At 32.4% G+C, this 22,380-nt stretch overlaps 1 protein-coding gene and 1 pseudogene across 2 annotated transcripts; both read right to left on the bottom strand.

The window, feature by feature from the left end:
• Nucleotides 1-8,088: 8,088 nt before the first annotated feature.
• LOC111308389 (putative GEM-like protein 8) lies at nucleotides 8,089-9,333 on the bottom strand. The gene is made up of 4 exons (XM_022906709.2): nucleotides 9,092-9,333; nucleotides 8,920-9,000; nucleotides 8,552-8,826; nucleotides 8,089-8,460 (listed from the first exon to the last, which is right to left on the bottom strand). The coding sequence occupies exons 1-4, from the start codon at nucleotides 9,240-9,242 to the stop codon at nucleotides 8,263-8,265; spliced, it is 705 nt and encodes a 234-aa protein (XP_022762444.2). The 5' UTR covers nucleotides 9,243-9,333; the 3' UTR covers nucleotides 8,089-8,262.
• A 1,607-nt stretch (nucleotides 9,334-10,940) lies between these two features.
• LOC111308388 (uncharacterized) lies at nucleotides 10,941-15,489 on the bottom strand (annotated as a pseudogene). Its single transcript, XR_016327005.1, has 3 exons — nucleotides 14,492-15,489; nucleotides 13,907-14,023; nucleotides 10,941-12,800 (listed from the first exon to the last, which is right to left on the bottom strand). The product of XR_016327005.1 is annotated as an uncharacterized LOC111308388 (transcript).
• Nucleotides 15,490-22,380: the final 6,891 nt, after the last annotated feature.

Below are 22,380 nucleotides of genomic sequence, written 5' to 3'. Positions count from 1 at the left end.
GAGCGGTGGATTATTTACCGTTGACAAGTAGGGGACCATATTCCAATCCATTAAGATTGAATCTTTGGATACCATTTAACCAAATCTAGGAGTTGGGCTAAGTTTCACCATTTAGGCAATTACCTGGTTGAATCTTTTGCTTTAACTTTTTCTTTTTGTTTTGGAGAGAGAGAGAGAGAGAGAGAGAGAGAGAGAGAGAGAGAGAGAGCTAGAGAGAGAGCTTTTATGGGTTTTATTTTGGATGATTTTGATATGTTGAATTAATTTGTGGCCACGATGAAATTCGGAGGGGTCTGATGTTGGAGTTTATGAGATGCGTATTGCCAGCTTTCGAGTACACCATGTGAAGCAATAGTGGTGTTAATTCTCTGGACGTGAACGAAGTTATGTTCATATAATTTTTTAATTTTACAAATGATGGTAAAATATTGTCACATGCTTTTTTTTTTAAATTACATTTTTTATTTTTAATATATTCTAACAGTATATGTTAGTTTATTAATTTTATTTATGAAATTTAAAAATTTCATTAGCAACGAATCAGATAATGTAAATTTTTTAATTAATTAATTTATTTTAAATATATTTTAAGAGTATGTGTTATTTTATTAATTTTATTTGTGAAATTTAAAATTTTCATTTGCAATTAATTAGATAATTTCTTATAAAATATCCACTACTTTTCGCTTTTCCTTCTATTAGGTACCCCAAACAAATTTTCCATGAGAACAATCACTATGAAAAAAATGGGTGGCATTTTACGAACAAATGTTTGGTTTAATCGGTTAAAGTTATTTTTTTCAACGAAAAGATTTTGGATTCGAATTATATTGGTGGTTATTTGTTGAGATTATTTCGAATGCACGACTTATAATCACTTGTTTTAAGTTATCGAATACAATATATCTTATTTGATATGAAAAATTAAATAATTTATTTACCTTCAAATTTATTTTTACCAAAAAAAAAAAAAAAGGGTGGCACTTTCGATCCAGGAATTTATTATTGTTGATGTCATGGCAAATTCCACTGGACCCCTTGGCAACTGCTTGCCTTGTCTAGATTACAACCTTGTTGATAAGGGGAAAATATATAATTAAAAAAAAAAAAAAGCATTGTCGGTAGCCTTACTCGATCAAGCAAGGAAGTGCTTCTTATATGATTACTTAGAAGATGGATCTTATTTATTATTCCAACGAACTGACATGGTGGTGAGGGACCAGATGACTGCCGATGCTTCAAGGAAAAGGCAACCCTTAACCACTAATACGTTGAAACTCTAGCGTGCTTTTCAAATCCAAATAAAAAAGTTCTTCAAAAAATATTTTTACGGTGAAAAAAAAGGTATTTAAGATAAAATTTATTATATTACTTTTATATTTTAAAATTTGACATTTTAATTATTTACAATATTTTTTCTGACTTAAAATTTTTAATCATATTTTTTAAACTATATATTATTCAATTTAATTTTTTTTTTCAACTGCAACAATAATGGTAAATTAAACTTTTGTCCAAATGAAAAATGAAGAATTCTAAAAAAAGCATATAGATAGGTATGTCACAAGTGACACTTTTCAGACTCCCTCGCTTTAAGAGAAATCTTTTGCATACTCCCGTATTAACAACAATGCTGTTGCATTTACAAGTCGGGTACATTAATCTCATCTCGGATCCTAAATTTCCCAAACTTCTTCTTCAAAGAGATTGTAAGAGAATCAATCATCCTTGCTGGTTCTAACTTTTAAATGAGTTCATTTGTGAGGATAAGAACTCAAGACAGCTGTATATCAAAACTCTACCTCATTGAGGAAGAAGCTATATATATGATCAAGTTTAGTGAATTCTTGTAAAGGCTTGGTTTGTTTGCATTGTGATCATAATCATATCACCATAATCTATATCCTCAATCTGCTTTAAGAGAGTATATTACTCTTCCAACGCATCCTGACTCCTGACAGGAGTGGCATTTTGAGCGCTCAAGTTTAGTCTTGAGACAAACAGATAAGATTCAAGGCCATCAGAGTCGTAAAAACTAGTCCGAAGTTTACTTACAAGTATACACTCTTGGCATTATAACATGGAGAACAACTATGGAATAGGGAGAATGCAGTGCAACTGATCTACTCTTAGATTGATTTTGTTCACCCACGTCTATCAATGGATCTAGAAGTTAAAATTGCATAATTCGTTGGCTGTTTTGACCTTTTTCATGAGAAATTCAATTCGTCCACACATATCTGTTTCAACACTTCTATGCATTGGGGTTTATGGAATCTATCCCTTCGTCTACAATGTCCATTATAAGAGAAAAAGACATCCTAAAAGATTTGTTGATGTGGAAATATGGCTATTGAAGGATAATTCTAGGAAGTACTGACAGAGACATATATATTTGGAATTATACCACCAGGGTTTTTGGATTTTATACCATCTCCCCAAAATGAGAATATGATAAACATTGTTTAAAACAAACACATTCTGGTTGTGGATAATTGATTTTAATTACTAAAATTTTATTCTTATAAATTTTTTTAAAGTTGTTAAAGTTGAAAATAAATCAAAACAGGTGAGAAGATTGTTTCAGTGAATATTATTTTATGAAACCATTATTTATGGAACAGCTCTTGCAAAGAACAATTGTTCATAAAACAACTATTAAAGTAACAATATGACTCTTTCATAGAACAATACCTTCACAAAACAGTTGTTTTTGGAATAACTTTCTTAAGAAACAATACTAACACCTTTATCAACAACCCTTTCATCAAAAGTTGCTTTACTAGAAGTTATTATACAAAAGATGCTTTTATGGAATGTTACTTCACCAAAGAAGTGAAACTAACCTTGGAATATGGCAGGGTTTTTGGGTTAATTCCACTATTAGGATATTTTGGAGAATTTGGCTTGGTGGATCAAATGTGAAGATAGTTAAGAGGTTTCTTTTTAGCATTTCCTTAAAATATGAGTGCTTTTCTTTTTCTTTCAAAACGGATGGTGAATTATATGTTTAGTATACCTATCACTAAAGCTAATTAGACTCTCATTAATAATACATTAATATCTTTTGTAACAGTCAATTCTCCTATTATTCACTATTATTCATATTTAACACATTTTATAATTGTCAATTTTACCATTATTACTATTCAATACTCAAGATATATAACTCATATTCTTAAAACATATAAATAGGAATTTTCACAGTTCATTAAGGGACTTTTGAAGACTTTTGGCAAACTTACTCAATTATCTTTGCAATTCTCTCTTCCTGAATCCTTTTCTCAGATTTATTCTTTTTTTTACTCAGTCTTATTTCACCACCTACTATTACCTGACGCTGCACTTAATACCTTAAAATCTACTCTAATCTTCCTCTATGCTGTCTCTTGGCACATCTTATTTTATTTGTTTGCAATGCTTTCTCACCTCAACCAAAAATCTTTTTACATTTTGGTGATTTCATTGGGGAAAAATGATAGCATTAGGTTGAACTTCGCTAGGGACCTGATATGAGCAACTCTACTAGATGTGAAAAATCCTGTTGCTACAATACTTAATGGTGGAGCAATAATCTGGTTAGAACATATATTTTCATCTTAGAAGTTTAATCAATTACAAATATTTAATCTTTACCTTTTATTATTTTCAACTATCGAAGCATTTCTTTACTATTATTATTTAGTACATACACATTTAAGAATTTCAATTAGTTGATAAAAAGCTTAACATGAGAAAAAAGAAAAGCCAACACATGTCTATTCTGATGCATGCTTCTTTATCAAATATTGCGAAAGTGATGACAATGTTTACCTTTCTATAACTTTAAGAAAAAAGTTATTACCCTAAATTATGTTGAAAGCTTTCTTTAATTATGCATGAGATTAATTTTCAAAATCAAATTGAGATACAAAGTTGATATGGTCGTAGTGTTGAATCCACTTTTATTAGCTGTAATTTAACACTTCCTATTTTGAATAAAATTAATCTCTTAGTACTAAGTTAAGAAAAAATTATCTGCTTAATAAATAGTGGAGTTTGATCTCTTTCTTTCTAGGTTGAAAATTTACCTCCCTAGTATGAAATTGAAAATCACTCATTGGTTGTAGATTTATCGCTTATTTTTCGATTGTTACTCTATTGTTGATACTTGCTATCAAATGAACCTCCTTAGTACAAAGTTGAGAACTATCTCCAACTTGAAGTTGTTCTTGGCCACATCTATACGCTTATTCTTTGGCCGTAACTTTATTGTTTATATTTGCTATAAAATGAACTCTTTTGACACCAAGTTGAGAATTATCTCTCTCTTATAAATTAAAAATAGAAGTATTGACTACAGCTTTATCGTTTATTTCTTATCTTTAATATTTTAAGTACTATGATATAAATTATTTTGATAATTTTTTACCATAGCTTCATAGCTTTTATTTAGATCGAACATTTCCTTTGTATTAGGTTGAGAAGTTATCTCTTTAATATGAAGTAGAGAGTTCTCTTTGGCCGTACACACAATTATACTAATGTTACTATTATACACCTTATCTACTTCATAATGGATATATTACAATTACAATGTAATGCTAATATTATCAAGACTTTCTTAATACCAAAGTTGAAAAAGTCACATGTACTACATCATATATATATTATTATTGTAACACATTTTTTATATGCTAAAAAGTTCACCTTGCTACGAAAGTAATTTGCATATAAAATGCTTAAAAACTCTTTGGAATATAGTGGAGCAAAAATGCATAGTGCATACATATGATAATACAAATTTGAAAGAATAGTTAAATTCCAAACTTAAAAATTTTCCTAAAAGAAACTTTCTAAAAGAAGTGAAACATCTTAAATCTTACTATATCATTTAGTTTACGTAAAAGCTCTTCCAATAAAAAGTCTTATGGTATTGTACTATTTTTGTTACTATCATATATAAAATATTTCAAAGAGAAAATTTTGTAGCATTGCATCATTTATTTGTAAGCTTTTCCCAACAAACAAAAATTTGATGTTGTGATCTCTTGAGTTTCTTTTGTCATTATTCTAAAAAGAGAAAGTTTCATGCTACTATCATATACAAGTTTTTCTTGAAATAAGTTGATTGATATAGTATTTTTTACTACTACATTATCTTATATACAAGTACTATAAAAAAAAAATCATTAAACTCTTCTGTATTATTTTCTCATAATTACTATTTCACTCTTATATAAAAATTCTTCCAAAAGAAATCGATTGACAATTGAAATCTTTTGCATACCTTTTATTATTAAAAACTTCTTGTGCAATAGCTCAAAAAATATCATCATTATCCTAAGAAATGTTTAACTCATAATTGCACGTCATTTCAAGATTTAAAAAAAAAAGCACATTTCTTGCATTATTCCAAGAAATGCTTTTAAAAAATACTTCTTGTTTAACATTTTAAGATAGCTTCTATATGTCATTTTTAAGAATTACTGCTTTTATACACAAATTATAAAAAATATTTTTCTTTAAAAGTATTCCTTAAGCACACTTTCAAGAGTACACTTCCTAAAAGTGTTTTCCATAAAAAATTTTCCATTCATCATTCTTTTAAAAAGTGATTCTCATACATTACTTTACGAAGCTCTTCTCATTATATATATATATATATATATATATATATATATATATATATATAAAACCCACACTGCTAGCATATCATCTTAAAAAATAATTTATGAATCAAACTTTTTTTTTTTAAAAGTGATTCAATTTGTCAAATGCTTTTTAGGTATCTTTTTTTAAAAAAAAAAAAAAACTGAAGTTCATTGCTTGTTCTCCTAAAAATACTTGATTTATTTTACAATATTTCTTCTCCTATTCTTTTAGAAAAGTATTCTCATGACTTATTCTTCTATTTTTTTAGAAAAAAATATTTATTTTACTATTTTTAGGAAAATATTCATTTTACTTGTTCTTTTAAATAAACATTCTCATTATGTTTTTATTTAATTTTTAAGGGAAGCATTCTTATTAATTATTCTCTTATTTTTTAGAGAAATATCTTATTACTTATTCCATTACTTTTAGGAAAACATCTTCATTACTTATTCTATTATTTTTTAAGAAAAAACTCTCATTACTTATTCTCTTATTTTTAAAGAAACATTCACATTACTTTTTTTTTTAGGGAAACACTTATTATTTATTTTTTTTTTGAGAAATATTTATATTACTTGTTTTCTTATTTTTCAGATAAACACTCACATTACTTATTCTTTTATTTTTTAGGGAAACACTTGCATTACTTATTTTTCTATTTTTCTTAAGGAAAACACTTTTATTATTAATTTTTTTATTTTTTAGGAAAATACTCCATTAGCTATTGTTTTTAATTTTTTTTTTTAATTTTTTAGAGAAACGACTTCCTCACTTATTCCTTTTAGTATTTCTTTTATTTTTTAGGGAAATATTCCCTTACCTATTTCTTTTAATAATTTTTTTATTTTTTAGGGAAACACCCCTATTAGCTATTCCTTTTAATTTCTCCTATTTTTTAGAAAAATACTCTCATTACTTGTTTTTTTTTTTTTTTGAAAACATTTTTATTACTTATTCTCCTTTTTTTTAAGACCCACTTCCACTACTTGTTCACTTATTTTTTTATGAAAACACTTTCATTACTTGTTCTTTATTTTTTTTAGAGAAGCACACATTCATACACCATCTGTCTAACAGGTAATTCCTTGGTTAATAACATTAAAATTTGTTTATTCTATGCATGAAACATTCTTTGATTTACATCAAACAATTTTCATACAGAAGGCAATGAATCCACACATCTATAGCCACAAAATATATATAATTTTTTTTCATGAAACTTATATCATACATCTTTAAATTACAAGAATGCATATTTTTTTTCATATTTTTTTTCATATTTTTTTTTACTTTTTCACTTTCATTATACTAATGTATGAGAATTCCTTATACTAAGAATTCTCATGCAGAGAGCAAAATGTAGATACTTGATTTTGTTTATTAATATTTTAATCTTATAAAATTTTTTAAAGTTGTTAAAGTTGAAACTAAATTAGAACATGTGGTAAGGTTATTTTGGTAAATGTTATTTTCTGGAACAGTTAGTCATGAAACAACTATTTCACAAAACAATTATTTACAGAATAAGTATTTAAGGAACAACTCTTTCGCAAAACAATACCTTCATGGAACAACTATTTTCAAAACAATTTCTTCAAGAAATAACACTAACACCTTTACCAAAAACTCTTTCATCAAAAGTTGTTTCATTAGAAGTTATTATGTAAAAAATGCTTTACTGAATGTTACTTCACATAAAAAAAAAGTGAAAATAACCTCGGAATAAGGCAAAGATCTTGGGTAAATTCCACTGTTGGGATGTTCTAGAGAGTTTGACTTGGTAGATAAGATATGGAGATAGTTAAGAGGTTTCCTCTTAACCTTTCTCTAAAATATGAGTGCTTCCCCTTTTCTTTTAGAACAGATAGTGAATTTCTATATTTATTATACCTATCACCAAAAACTAATTAGACTCTTATTGGCAATACATTAACACTTTTTGTAATAGTCAATTCTCTCATTATTCACTATTATTCATATTTAACACCTTTTATAACTGTTAGTTTCACTATTATTACTATTCAATACTCAAGACATGTAACTTCTATTTTTAAAACCTATAAATAGGAGTTTCCATAGTTCATTAAGGGACTTTTGAAGACTTTTGGCAAACTTACTCAGTTCTCTTTGCAATTCTCTCTTCCAAAATCCTTTTCTCAGCTTTATTCTTTTCCCTACTTAATCTTTCTTCACCATCTACTATCACCTGTCACTGCACTCAATACCTTAAGATTTACTCCAATATTCTTCTCTGCTGTCTCCTGGCACATTTTACTCTACTTGTTTGCAATGTTTCCTTACCTCAACAAAGAACCCTTTTACACTAGTATTCTAGGGAAGGAATTTATAGTCCTACCAAGAAGAGTAGCAAGGAGTTTTGTGGTTGCATGATTGAATCAAATTTTGATGCAATTGTTTATTATTCTCCGGGTTTTATCTCACTCAAAGATGTTTATAATATATATATATATATATTTATTTATTTATTTATTTATTTGGATCGAAGATTTAAGGAGCATACACTCAAATTAAGAAAAACTTTTTACATTTGTAAGACTGATTGCATTTCCTCGTTTCATCAACAAAACAATCTGATGAAGCAGAGGAGAAACATTTCTAAGCCACCTAGAAAGTGACTTGTACATCATCTAGTCTTTGGGAGATTGCCTGCTGAAGATATTTGAAAGCTTTCTGATAATTCAAGAAGCCCATAAACCAGAAGTCAAAATCATCTACCGTCACAATTTCCATGTACTTTTGCGATGGTCTCTTCATGTTTTCACTCTGATTAACTCCCTTTATTTTCTCAAGTGGAATCAAAACCTGCATGAAAGTGATAGAGCATGAGATGCCATGACAGGGAATGAGGAGTGCAAAATTATATACACAGAGAGGGAAAGGAAGATATATATACCTTGTAGTGGACCCTGAGGAATTCTCCATTAGGAGAAGGGATTTTGATTGATCTGTCGCTGCAAAAGGCAACCTTTGCGGAGGAGATGAAAAGTAGGCCGGCTATAGGACCTGCTGTTGTTGACAAATAGCATTGGCAAGCCTTCAACAGCTTCTCTCCTTCTCTGACACTAAATAATTGTTTGAAAATTTTCTCCACCCCTCCTACTTGAAGAATTCTTGCCCCCAAACTCAATTTTCCTTTCACAGTTTCAGTGATCTTCGGCCCCAGCCTAACTGCAGTTTCAAAAGTAACAAAAATAACTTTAGCTTTCATTTCACGTTGATCTTTAGACATAATATATGTTTAGACATAAGAGTGTTTCATACCATGCTCTCGGACTCCATTTGCAAAAGTATCGGCTTTCTTCCCTAGCTTGTTCATCCTTTTAAATACAAAATTTCCTTTGCCTGCAATTCCAAAGCTTTCCCATTAGTACTGAAACATCTTCATTATGAATTTCTATACCCATCATTAGGACAGATTAAAAGGGAGACCTACTTTTTCTAAATGTGGTAGATCCTTCAGCAGAAGATGAAATGCGGTATCGTCCAGCAGCATCAGGCAAGTACCGCCTTGGCGTTCTCTCAACTAGGTATGTTGTTGATTTGATTGGAACTCCAATAACTTGTTCAAGTAGCTGATTCTTCATTTTTGATGAATGAAATTGAATTCTTTTCTTTTGCAGTTTGCCCTTCAGCTTCTATGACCAGGGAACAGATGCTTTGTGATGATTGATGAATCTTGTAATTGGCAAATGGTATTTAAAGGGACACAGATGTGGTGGTTGAATCTAACTTTTTGTTGCATGAGTCAGCATTGGTCATCAAAAATAATAAAGGCAGAGGATAGACTTGTAAAAGATAATATTTTAAAGATGAGAAGATTCGGTTTGTGGTAAGGTCCAAATTCTTCATTGTGAAGTCCTCCAAACATGTTCAGCAAAGAAAGTTGAGTCCAACTCTACATGAAACAAGGCTGGTTCTTGTTCGGCAACATTTCAACCAAATATCTAACCAAGTTTTCAAATTTTACTTAAAGACGGTGAAAGGAAAACAAAACAATTAATATCAAAGTGCAATGTTCAATGCTGCATTTCTAGAAATTTTAAATTATCTGTAGAAAATGACAGAATAATTCATTTAACATTGAGTTAATAACATCAATAATAAGGATCATAACCACACTAATTAATGGAGACAAGTTATTACCAAAGGATGGTTGGGTTAAATGGCAAAAGGAGTGTTTATTTCTTTATTATCTCAGCTTTAATCTGCTGGACAAATTTGTCATAAATAAATTTGTTTGAATGGTTCTGAAAAAAAAAATGAATTAAGTCCAAAAACTCTTTGCCGCATAAAAGAATTATTAGAAATTGTCAAACTACCTTGAAGTTTATTTGACTAATTTAATTTGCCTCAATTAACTTTAATTATTTTCTAAGCCTTCCAGGAAATCTATGGGAAAAGCATAGTATTTGTAAATGGGCAGAGCAGCCCATTTAAAAAGAGAAAAAAAGAAAGCCTGATTAGTTGAGACAACTTTTTAAAATGAGAAAAATCCTTACAGACATCACGTGTTGCCTCTTTTCTAATGTACCGACTCAAAGAGGATGTGGCGTTGAAACTTTCTGAGTTGGCATTGTAGCTTTCTGATGTCTGCCCTTCTTTACTGCAAAGATAAGAAAGAAAAGAAAGGAAAGATACATTTGGGAAACAAATGGGTCACCTCCTCAACCAAACAAATTGCAGACTAAAAGATATGATAATGCAGTGACTTCACAGTCAGTGATGCAGAAATTTTTGAGATGTGTCATCCATGTGAGATCAAGTGTCACACCCACTAGCATTTTCTTTTTTAAATAGAATCGAGAACTCCATCCAGTAGTTCTCTCCAGAGTTCTTGGTAATTCTTTCAAAGTTGAATTTCATATTGAGTAAATCTTGGTATTTCGTATCATTTTACAATACTTAAAAGAGTAGAGGTGCCGAACGGAAATTTTCGGTTTGGATTATTTTACTTTCGAACCCTTTTGATTTGGACCGATCCTGGTTCAAATTAATCAAGTTATTTTTTAAATTTTATGAAAAATGTAAGCATTTCAATATAAATTTTGAATTCAGATCAAGCTCGAATTCATGTTTTTGGATTGGAATCTTTGATGTTTTTTGATCAAATCAAATTCGGACATGTTCAGTTTGAAACATTTTCGGATTGCTCATTTAGCTACCGCTACTCGAAATGGAGTTTAATGCTTGCACTCTGTAATTCTGAATCTCTCACCTAGCAGTGATTAAGATTTCCTAAATTTAAGCAGCTAAATATGGTTTAAAATTTCCAAATAACAGAATTCATCAATGAAATTTCTTGCCGTTTCTTTTTCTTTTTCACATTTGATCTTTTTTTTAAGGTCAGGGATTGTAGCCAACATCTTCATTTTCTTTTCCTTTTTTTTTTTTTTTTTGCCTTTTTCCTCTCAGTTAAAGGATCTCTATGCGAGGATAGCAAACTTCGGAAACTTCTAAAAGTGATGAAAGGATTGACGAAGGGGTCAATGTATGATAGGAAGAAACCTCTTCTTAAAAGGCAATGAAGTATAGCTTGATTGGTCAAATAAATGAGGCAATTTACCTAACCAAGCTAGTGGTCATCATGTGCTTATCTGGAATACAATCGTTTTAGCACTCTTTTTTTCTTCAATTTGTAATCCTGAGGTGGAAATGAATGGGCAGTAGGGCCATGCAGATTAAAGATTGCCTCACCTGCTTTCCAATGCCCAAATCAACAATTAAACTATGATAGTGAGGCTTTTGCTTAACATAAAAGAAATACAAGAAGGACGAATCCAATGCCGGTTTTGTCAACTCAAGGAAACATACAATAGAATGACTCGTACTTTAATGTTCATTACAAAAATAACTGCCACATCAGGCTCATTCCCCACATGGCATGATGAATTCAACAAAGTGGATGATATTGCAGTAAAAAGGTTGCCCAGCTTTCAGGGGCGCCGGCAACACAAAAAGTTGGTAAGATGAAATTTTTTAGTCATCTTCAGAACTTTAAAGTTCATTATGGTACTTCAGTCTCCGATAAATAACAACAACAAAAAACTAACCACCCTTATATCCTATAACTCTAAGGTTGGCTATATGAATGGCCAAAAAAGGAATCATGTTAGGTCTATAACAAATATTTACGCAAAACTAATTAGCAGAAAATGCTTAGATATTGTCAGGAATACACCTATTGTGCGTACGCGAATTGTGTGGCCACAAAAATAGCGTGCAATGCAAGAAGCTATATGAGATCGATCACAGGCACCTTCAGACCTATAGCATAAGATAATTCACTTTTAATTTCTTAGCATATCAACCTCTAACAAAATCAAGCCAGGGAAAGAAGTGAGTGAAGAATGATACATTTACCTGAAGGAAACCAACCACTGTTCATGACATATAGCACTTTATTCTTGCGTTGCATGTACGTGATGCCTACAATTTCTCCAGTAGCTCATGCCGCAATTAGTAGTATCAGAAATTTTCATAAAATAAAAAATGGTTTCAGAGTTCAGTTCCCTATCAGTACTTTTTATCATAAATTTTATCCTCTTTCTTGTCTTCAATCCTAATTCTCCGAAGATAGAGATGGAGTAAATCTGTGCATCGTCTTAAGTTCATTAAAAACTTTATCCATTTGCATGCTAGGCTACCCTTCACCAGGACAACATAATTTATATTCAAGCACTTAAAGATTTTGGGAACAAGATTTTCTGCACCAACAGCATGTACAATCTTTATCTTCTTAATTAAATTCATATTATCAGCTGCTACACGAAACCTCTTCCCAGCAATGCCAACTACATTAATATGAGCATGAAGGCAATAGTTTAATATCTCATCATGATACTTCATCTCAACAGGATCAAGTTCTAATATGTCCCCAAGAATAGCAACTCTTTTTCCATCGCAATCAATGCTTTTCAACATGTCAATGGCAGCTTTGGTGCTAACAGGATTGGCATTGTACATCATTCACTATGTTGATACCACTTTTAGCTACAACAAACTCTGACCTCGTGCTAACAGGAACATATCTAGACAAGGATCTTCCAACTTGAGAAAGAGGAACACCAATAAAATTACAACTGCTGCTGCTGGACATGCATTAAGAGCCAGATGCAGACCCAAACCAGGAATCACAAACTCCACTCTCGATACGAAACCAACAAACTATTTACATATCCAGGGCATAAATACTTTCAAGTGGTTTATATTTTTTGAAAATCTAACAATGAAATATGTGACTCAATGCATAAACAAGAAACGAAGTCAAAACTTGACAAACAAAATGTCCTAATAAGGATGCAATCCTAGGCAAGAAGAGAAGCCCAAACTTCAGGGTACAAAACGAAACATTCAGCAAGTTTTGGTCTTTATGAAATGGTTGTTGATAAATAAAAGTTCTGAAAAAAATGATGCAGGGAAAAGCAATCATAAGTCATAATAACAAAATTTGACATTGATATCATCTGTGACTAATCTCAATTGAATTTTTTTGACAATGAGATTGCAATAGAAGTTGCGAAAGAAGGGAAATTTGAAAACATTAAGCTTATGCAGAGAATAAATAAATAAATTTGGTAATTTATCAAAAAAATGTTAACTAGTTTGAGTTCTAGCTCTTAGAGTTCATTTGGCACTACGGCGTGGTTCCCCTACATTACTTTCTGTCTGTTACTTTCCGATACAACTTTAATCACCGCTATAAGGATGACTTTCACAATTCATAGGTAAGTCCTACGCTCGTGAATGATGCTGATGAATGTATTGAAAAGTAATATACAGTAGCCCAATCCTTTGGCACCAATTGACCATTCACTCCACTTTTGACAAGTGGATTTCAAAGAAAGAATGTAAACTTTTCATCAAAATTTCAACCGTAAAAAGGGACTACTTGCTTCTTTCATTCCAATTTCATATTTTTTAAAAAGGAATTCAAAAGTCCTGTTTTTCAGTTGATTTTTTGGTATCTGCTGATCAAATCTTCAAAATAATTTATAAAAACAAATGAAATGAATATTTTGGGGGAAAAGTCCATAAGAAATCTCTCCTAAACAAAGGTTTCTAAATTCTATTTAGGCTATGTTTGGATGGGCAAGTCCAGTGAGAAAGGAACTCAACTGATCCAAACATAGCCTTATTCCCCAGAATTGCCGCAAATAATAAGGATCCATTCACAATTCAAAGACCCTTTGGTCCCAATAGAGCATTATGGAAAACCCCCATTACCTTAATAATGAGTAATCCTTTTGACAAACTGGAATCTCCATATTTTTCTGTCAGTCAACTCGCACTCCAAGACCACCACATAAGCTTTCTGCTGCTACCAACCGAACATCACACTACACTCCAAACTCTGACCAAAGAGCACCTAACGCACAGGAAAAAGTCAAATTGCAGGGCCAGCAAACGCATTCAATGTGAAATGCACACCAAGATGAAAGAAAAAAAATAGCTAGTCGAATAATGACTAGGAAGATTAACTGGAGAAAAATACAGCTTAGACTGTCCAAAGACTTAGACTCACACCTTTTATCATGAAACCATTATAACGTATGCTAAATGACACAATACTCTGTCAATAATTGCTGGAATACCATAACATGTTTATGGTAGGGGGAAGAACCAAAGTGTCCTCATATAGTGTGGCTCTTAGTTTGAAAACATAACAAAATGCCAATGCAATAACAAATTTATCACTAATGCCGCACCTGATGCTACATTGACAGCCTCGCATATATAATGTTATCTTAGGTCTCCAAAAGTTTGAGATGGCCAAGAACTTTTAAAAGATAGCTTTGTGAAACAGCACCAATAATATGACATAAACCTATCTTACCCTTCTAACTCCTGGACGAACAGGAAGCCTCATGACAAGAGGATCATCAGCATAAAGAACACAAATATCTCCAGGCTTTGCTTCTTCCAAAATCTCCCCTTTAGCCATTGCAACTTCGTCCAAGCTTCCAAGTTTCTCCAAATGAGAAGCGCCCACATTTAGAATCACTCTAACATCTGGCCTCCCCAGCCTTGCCAATTCCAATATCTCTCCTTTCCGACTCATTCCCATCTCCAAAATTGCTATCTCCACATTCCTAGGAATCCCAATCAATGACAAAGCAACCCCTATCCTATTATTCCAGATCCCATAACTCTGATAAATCCAACTCTCTGAACTCTCAAGAGCCAATGCCATCTTTTCTTTTGTGCTAGTTTTTCCAACACTTCCAGTAACGGCTATCACTTTACCAAGAAACTCATTCCTTGCAAAAGTTGCCATTTTTAGCAATGAACTTAACAGTGTCACTATCAATCTGAACAAAACCCATGTCCCAATTCTCGCAAACACGATTTCCAATAACCCCAACACATCCATTTTTGGATAATTCGAGGGTTACAAAATCTTGGGCATCAAAATTTTCCCCAGCAATGGCAAATAACCATTGGCCATGTTCAATGGTTCTTGTATCCGTACAAATGGTTAGTGGAGGACCCCATTTTACAATGCTGCCACCGACGGCTTGCGCTATGTCTGCGACAGTCCAAAGTGGTGAATTTGAGGGACCACAAAGGATAATTTGGGTATTGAAGTTGGAAGGGTTTAAGGTGTTCTTGATGGAAGTAGATGAAACTAAAACCGCTGCATGCAGACGGGTAGCTAAGGACTTTGAAACGGTAGTATTTGTGAGAGTGAAAGTGTTAGGAAATGGGAAGACGGCCATGGAATTGGAACTCAACTGTTTTACAAGTTAAGAAGATTATATCTTTCTGTTGGCTTTGGGTTTTAAGGTTTTAACGATTCGGCGTACAAGAAAATCTTAAACTAAAAATGTATTATTATCTATCCATAAATACTGATGTTATAATTTTTTTAAAAACATGTCGTATCTTAATTCGTTAAGCTTGTAATAATTGACATAGTAAAAATCATTCATAGTATTGAGTAAATTTAAGCCAAAATCACCCAACTTTCATATTAATCTTATCATAGGCTATGTTCATATTAATCTCATTTAGGTTACTAAATTTGATTTGTCCCTAAAAAATCATTAAAGTTTACTAAATATCCCAAAACAAATCACTTTATAAATTTCATAAAAAAAAGTAATGAAAAAATAACATGACTGTCGTGTATGTTGGCCCATAAGCTACCACATCAATTTTTTTTCACGTCATCTTTCTATTATCGTCTTTCTTATTTCTCTTTTCTTCTGTTCTCCTCTCTTCACCCTTTTTTCCTGTGTTTTTATGAAAAATTTTCATTAAATTTTTTTTTCACTTTTTATCATTTACAAAAATTTAAAAACAAAATGAATTGGAAAAAGTTGATATGACAGGTTATGTGATAATATATGTGACAGTGGTGTTATTTTTTCATCATTTTTTGGGATAAAATATGTTAGATTGATTAGTTTTGAGATGTTTAAGGTCCATTTGGATTATATTGTGCATGCGCTATAGCGCGATTATATCACTTTTTACGGAAATCGTGCATCGTTTGAAAAAAACAATGGGGCTGTGTGATTGGTGCATTACATTTACGGTTTGGGATTGGACCCCTAGGGATTCAATCAAATTTTTTAAGTCCTTATTTTATTTTATTTTTTTTTGTCTCTTTCACGTTCTTGTAGGTATAGTCTTAGGACAACAATGTCCTTGCAATTTAAGCTTTTTTTTATTTTTTTAAATTATATTCATGTAAAACATTTTAAATGATTTATTATTATTATTATTATTATTATTATTTCATTATTTATTAATATAATTATTATTTATTATAAAAATAATTTAATGATTATTTATTTATATAATAAATATTAATAATTTAAATTTATTATTACATAAAATTTTAATATAATATCTTTAATAATCTTTTTCTTTTCTTGTTATAATTCATCTTACTACTACTGTTATTTTTACACTCAAATACATATCTAATCATTGATTTTGATATCACCTTTACGGTAATTAATTTCATCTTCACATTATTTTCAATCTCATTGGAACCAATCTCAATACTCATCCAAATAGACCTTTAGTAAACTTTGGTGACTTATTAGATACAAATCAAAATTCAATGACCCAAAGGAAATTAATATGAAAATTGGGTGACCTTCGATGAAATTTACTCATATTATTTGTGTTTCTTGATAGAAAATAAATAAAAACAGGAGTTTTCTTATTGAAAGAAAGAGTTTTTGGTGTAGAACAGAAAATTTTTCATACCTTAGGAGAGATGTGATTCTTCAACTAGATGAAAACATCCCATTTTATCTTGTATTGATTCATCAAGGTGATACGGATTTTTAAAATTTTTTTAAGCTTTAATTGACTAATTGGATCTTAAATTTGATTTGAGCCTTAAGCCCAATAGTAGTATGGTCTTATTCTTTTTACCTTTCCTTTATTTATTTATTTTATTTCACTATTTATTTCTTTAAAAAATTAAAAAAAAAGAAAAAAAAAAAAAGAAAAAGAAAGTGAAAAGAAATGAGAAAAATGAAAATGTAGAATTGGTTTGGAACTCTTTTGAAAACAGAATTCGTTTTCAGATCGAATCCCATAACGACTAAAATCCCAATGAGACAACTAGAAAAAATCCTATGAAATCCAAACTTTCTTTGATTTAGAGCTTTTGTTGGAATTGGGATTAATTCCTTATAAAAGATTCTCAGCAATAAAGGGGATCAATCACACATGAACCAAAATCACGAGCAGAATCACACCACAAATTTTAGAGACCAATAAAAATTCTAGGTTGTTGTTCTTAGAATTTCGAAAGTAGCGTTTTTTTTAGGATTTCTTAGGTTTCTAGACTAAGGAAAAGGGGGAGAAAAGTATAATTTTTAGCAAAATATTTGGCAAGGCTTTTGAGGTTTACATTTTTTATTTGAGTGTTTGGGATCACCAAAGAATAGAGTGCAAAAAAGCAACATTCATGCACAAACAATTCGGTAGCAATAACAGAAGCAAAAGTAAAAAAAATACAATCATCCAGCTATTGCATACATAATAGACAGAGTCTTGTGAGTCTACAAGTGAGTATTGCCTTAAGGTGCCTTAAGGTTACCATAGGGTTCCTTTGAGGCCTAAATAGTCATAGTTTATTCAGTAGAAGTCGGTAGTGGAAGGGAGTTACCAATGGGGGAGGATTTAGAAGGAATGTGGGAGAAGCTTAAATTAATAGAGGAGGAGTGTGAAGGTATTGTAATAGAAGTGGATGAAAACGAAGGAGGGAGTGAGGAAAGGAAAGCATGGATAGTTGGAATGTTGCTTACAGAAAGGCCATATAATAACGAAGTAATGAAAGGAGTTCTGAGACTTCTTTGGAAGGTAGTCAAGGAGTTGAAATTACAGATTTAGAAGAGAATATCTATTTGTTTAAACTTGTAACGATGGCCAATAAGAGGAGAGTCCTAGATAGGGTGTTGTGGTCATTCGATAAACAACTACTACTCTTCAAGAAAAATGACAAAAGGTTAAGGTCGAGGGATCACATGTTTAATATAGCTATCTTCTGGGTAAGGGTATTTGGGTTACCTTTGGGCTTGGGGAATAAAGAAACCGTACAGAAGATTGGGAGAAAGTGCTCAAAGAAGTAGACTCAATCCTGGAGAAGAGAGGGTGAGCTCAGTTTCTGAGAATTAGGGTGGAGATGGATGTGCATAAACCACTAAGGAGAGCCATTTTACTTATAAACAGGGAAGGTAAGAAACAAATATAGGGACGACTAAGTTATGAGAGATTGATAAGCTTTTGCTATACTTGTGGTAGATTGGGACATATAGAAGATGACTGTGAAGAAAATCCATGCCCTGCTAATGAATTGGATGTAAAACAATCGGGAAAGTGGTTGAGAGCATCACCAATAAAGCACAAACAATCAGCTTGGGAGAAGGGAAATCAAAAACCGAGAGTAGAAACACATAGCAGTAATCATGGAAAGCAATACAAAAAAAGAAGAAAACAGCCAGAGGCGGTGGTCGAAGATGGCCCGGCCCAAAGACTAAATATGGTCAACCAACATGAGGGGAGGTTAATTGCTCGCGGATTGATCGGAAGACTCAACAACAATATCTTGAGACTAGGGGTGATGAGAATGAAAACTGGCATAATCTTAGGAGGGAATCTATTTTCAATAATGATAACGTAAGTGAGAAGAGTCAATAACTAAGATTAAGGGATAAAACATATCAAGTCGAGCCCAGAGGGGGAAACAATCTTTGGGCAAAACGGGCGTTGGAAAAGAGAGTGGAGTGGACCATATAAGAGCTAATAAAATTTCGCATGAGAGGGATTATCTTATTCCCGTAGTGCATGGCACAACTTTAGGGAGGCTCATGTGCATGGATAATAGAGGGACAATATTAATGCAAAATGAGACCCACGCTTCTAAATATGAGAATACTGTGGCAATGGAGTGTGGCCCAAAGGGTTGTGATGTAGTTTCAACAAGAAAGGCAAAAGAGATAAGTAGTACTATTGAATCAAGCACAGTTGGGAAGGCAAATTACCGAAAGCAAAAATGGAAAAAATTGCCATGAAAACCTAAGTTTGAACAATTAGGGGAATTAGTTGATATGAGGAACAGAAAGAATGTGTATAAGAAGGAAACTGACATGGATATGACATAGTGGGGAAAATAAGCAGGGTGATCGAGGAAATGAACGTGAAGGGAAACACAAATCAAACAGCGCAGATTGGTGTCCAGTCCCGTCGAGAGCAATGAGGTGCCTAGCTTGGAACTGTCGCGAACTTAGAAACCCATGAGCAGTTTGGGCCCTCCAAGACATACTGAGGAAAGAAAATCTCGGGGTGGTTTTCTTACGCGAAACCATCTTGAATAATACAAAACTTGAAAAAGTAAGGATGAAATTTAAAATGTATGGGGCTTTTAGTGTGGAAGCACTAGGCATGAGTGGGGCATTGGGCATGTTATGTAAGAAAGACATAAATATGGAACTACTAAGTTTTTCAAAGTACCATATTAATATAAAGATAAAAGACAAGGAAGGCATAGAATAGAAGATTACGGGGTTCTATGGAGATCCAGATGTGAGAGAAAGATTCCAAGCATGGAACCTGATTCGAAGGCTAGTGCAACAAAACTCCTTTCCTTAGCTATGACTTCGTGACCTTAATGAGATACTTTGGGATAGTGAAAAGAAATGGGGCAATGTTAGACCTGAATGGCAGATGAAAGCTTTTCGAGATGCACTAACAGATACAAGACTATTCGATTTGGGGTTTGAAGGCATCAAATATACATGGGTAAAGAAGTCAACAACTAGAGGTGTAATACATTAAAGGCTAGATCGAGCACTAACAGATAGCAAATGGGGTGATTTATTCGTACACTTCATAGTAAGGACCCTAGTAAGCTCTGTATCAGACCACTGTCCTATGTTGATTGATACGACGGGAGGATACAATAGGAAAGTGGCATTTATTAAGAGACGAAAGTATCTTAAGATGATTTGGTTAAAAGACCCAGATAGTAAGAGGATCATTAAAGACTCTTGGGAGGAAAACCGAAACAAAGACTACAGAAAAAGCTAAATAGGATGAGACAAAGGATAGGGGAGTAAGGCCAGATAAAATTCTATAGGATGCATAAAGAAATAGAAATGCTACACAAACAGCTGAGGGAAATCAGTAGGCAAAGGTCGAACAATGAGAACTTGGCACAGGAAATGGCTTTCAAAACAAAACTGAACGAAAAACTTGAATAAGAAAAGATATTTTGGAGTCAATGTGCAACGGTGAGTTGGCTTAAAGAAAGAGAGAAGAATACCAAATTCTTTCATGCATATGCTACCTATAAAAGAAGAACAAATCAGGTCAATAGTTTAAAGGATGAAACAGGCAAGTGGCAAAAAGGAGAACTTGAAGTGGAATAAGTAGTCATGGAGTGCTTCTCAAATCTTTTTATATCCTAAGGGCCCATGAACATCCATCAGACTTTAAAGGCCATTCCCTCCTATGTAACAGAGGAAATGAACGCCAAGCTTGTAGAGCAATCTACTTTCAAAGAGATTAAAGCTACTATACATCAGATACACCTTGCAAAGGCCTTACACCCAGATGGTACGCCAATTTTTTTTACCATAAATAATGGCACATTATAGGACTTGAAATCGCAAAGTTCTGTTTATCTATCCTTAATGAAGGAAGTTGTTTAGCAGGAATAAATGATACTCACATAGTTTTGGTTCCTAAGACCCCCAACCCAACAAAGATGATGATGTTTAGGCCTATTAGTCTATGCAACTTTCTCTATAAAAATTGTTACAAAAACCTTGCTAATAGATTGAAGCAAATACTACCCCATTGTATGAGCGAGAATCAAAGTGCTCTTGTCCTAGGTAGGCTTATAACTAACAATGTACTGGTAGCTTATGAACTACTGCACTCATTGAGACATAAAAGTATGGGGAAGATGGGTTGGGCAACATTGAAATTAGATATGAATAAGGCTTCTGATAGGGTGGAATGGGATTTTATCGAGATTACTATGAGGAAAATAGGCTTCCCAAAAAGATGGATTTCCTACATAATGCATTATGTGAGAACAGTTTCTTATAGGGTGGTGATTAATAGTAGCTTAACAGAAATTATCATCCCAGAAAAAGGATTGAGACGGGGAGACCCATTGTCACCCTACTTGTTTATCATTTGTACTGAGGGTCTCTCAGCACTATTAACAAATATCAGAACAGTAGTTTGCTGTAAGGGGTCCGAGTTAGTGTAAGTGGCCTAAGAATAACACATTGGTTTTTTTGCCGATGATAGTCTGCTTTTTATAAAAGCAAACAACAATGAAGGGGAACATGTAAGAAAGCTATTAAAGACATATAAAGAGGGGTCGAGACAAGATAAATTATGAAAAGTCAGGCTTGCTGTTTAGCAAAAACATTAACCACGGGATGAAAGAGGCAATAAAGACTTTTTTTAGGGTACAAACTACAAACAATCTAAAAAAATACTTGGGGTTGCCAACTTTTATTGGAAAAGGGAAGAAAAAAGCATGTAGAGGGATGATGGAAACAATAAAGAAAAGAATCCAAAATTGGAGCCAAAAAAGGATTTCATCAGAAGGTAAGGAGATTTTCGTGAAAGCCATACTTTAGTCTATTTCCTCCTATGCTATGTCATGTTTCCTTTTCCTAAAAGGACTATGTAAAAAACAAATATGATCATGGCAACATATTGGTGGAGCCATAACCACAGGAAACAAAGGTATACATTAGATGGCTTGGAACAAGCTATGTAAGATGAAGAAAGAATAAGGACTGGGGTTTTAGGAAGTGGAAGACTTTAACCTTGCTCTTCTAGCAAAGCAAGGATAGAGACTTTAACAGGACAAAACATCACTGCTGCATGGGGTTCATAAGGTAAAGTATTTTCCGAACATCTCATTCCTTGATGCTAAAGTGGGAAAAAGTTCATCATACATGTGAAAAACCATATGTAAAGGGAAAGAAATCCTAAAGTTGGGAATTAGGTAGAGGGAGGGGAATGGACGAAGAATTAGGATATTGCATGATAAATGGAAAGCATGTCCTAGAACTAACCCATTATACAAAAAATCATGGAGTTATTACTAATCTATTTTAACTAGATATGATTGGTTACCTAAATGAATCTATCATTTCTAAAGAGATCTTAAATTTGATTAAGGATCCTTATAAAGAATAAGTTTTGGTCTTCTATACAGAACTGGGTTTG

Source organism: Durio zibethinus, chromosome 2 (genome assembly GCF_047325235.1).
Source record: "Durio zibethinus cultivar Kanyao isolate XHJ-2024 chromosome 2, ASM4732523v1, whole genome shotgun sequence".
In the NCBI taxonomy this organism is placed as follows: domain Eukaryota; kingdom Viridiplantae; phylum Streptophyta; class Magnoliopsida; order Malvales; family Malvaceae; genus Durio; species Durio zibethinus.
This window is presented reverse-complemented; position numbering and strand designations above follow the sequence as displayed.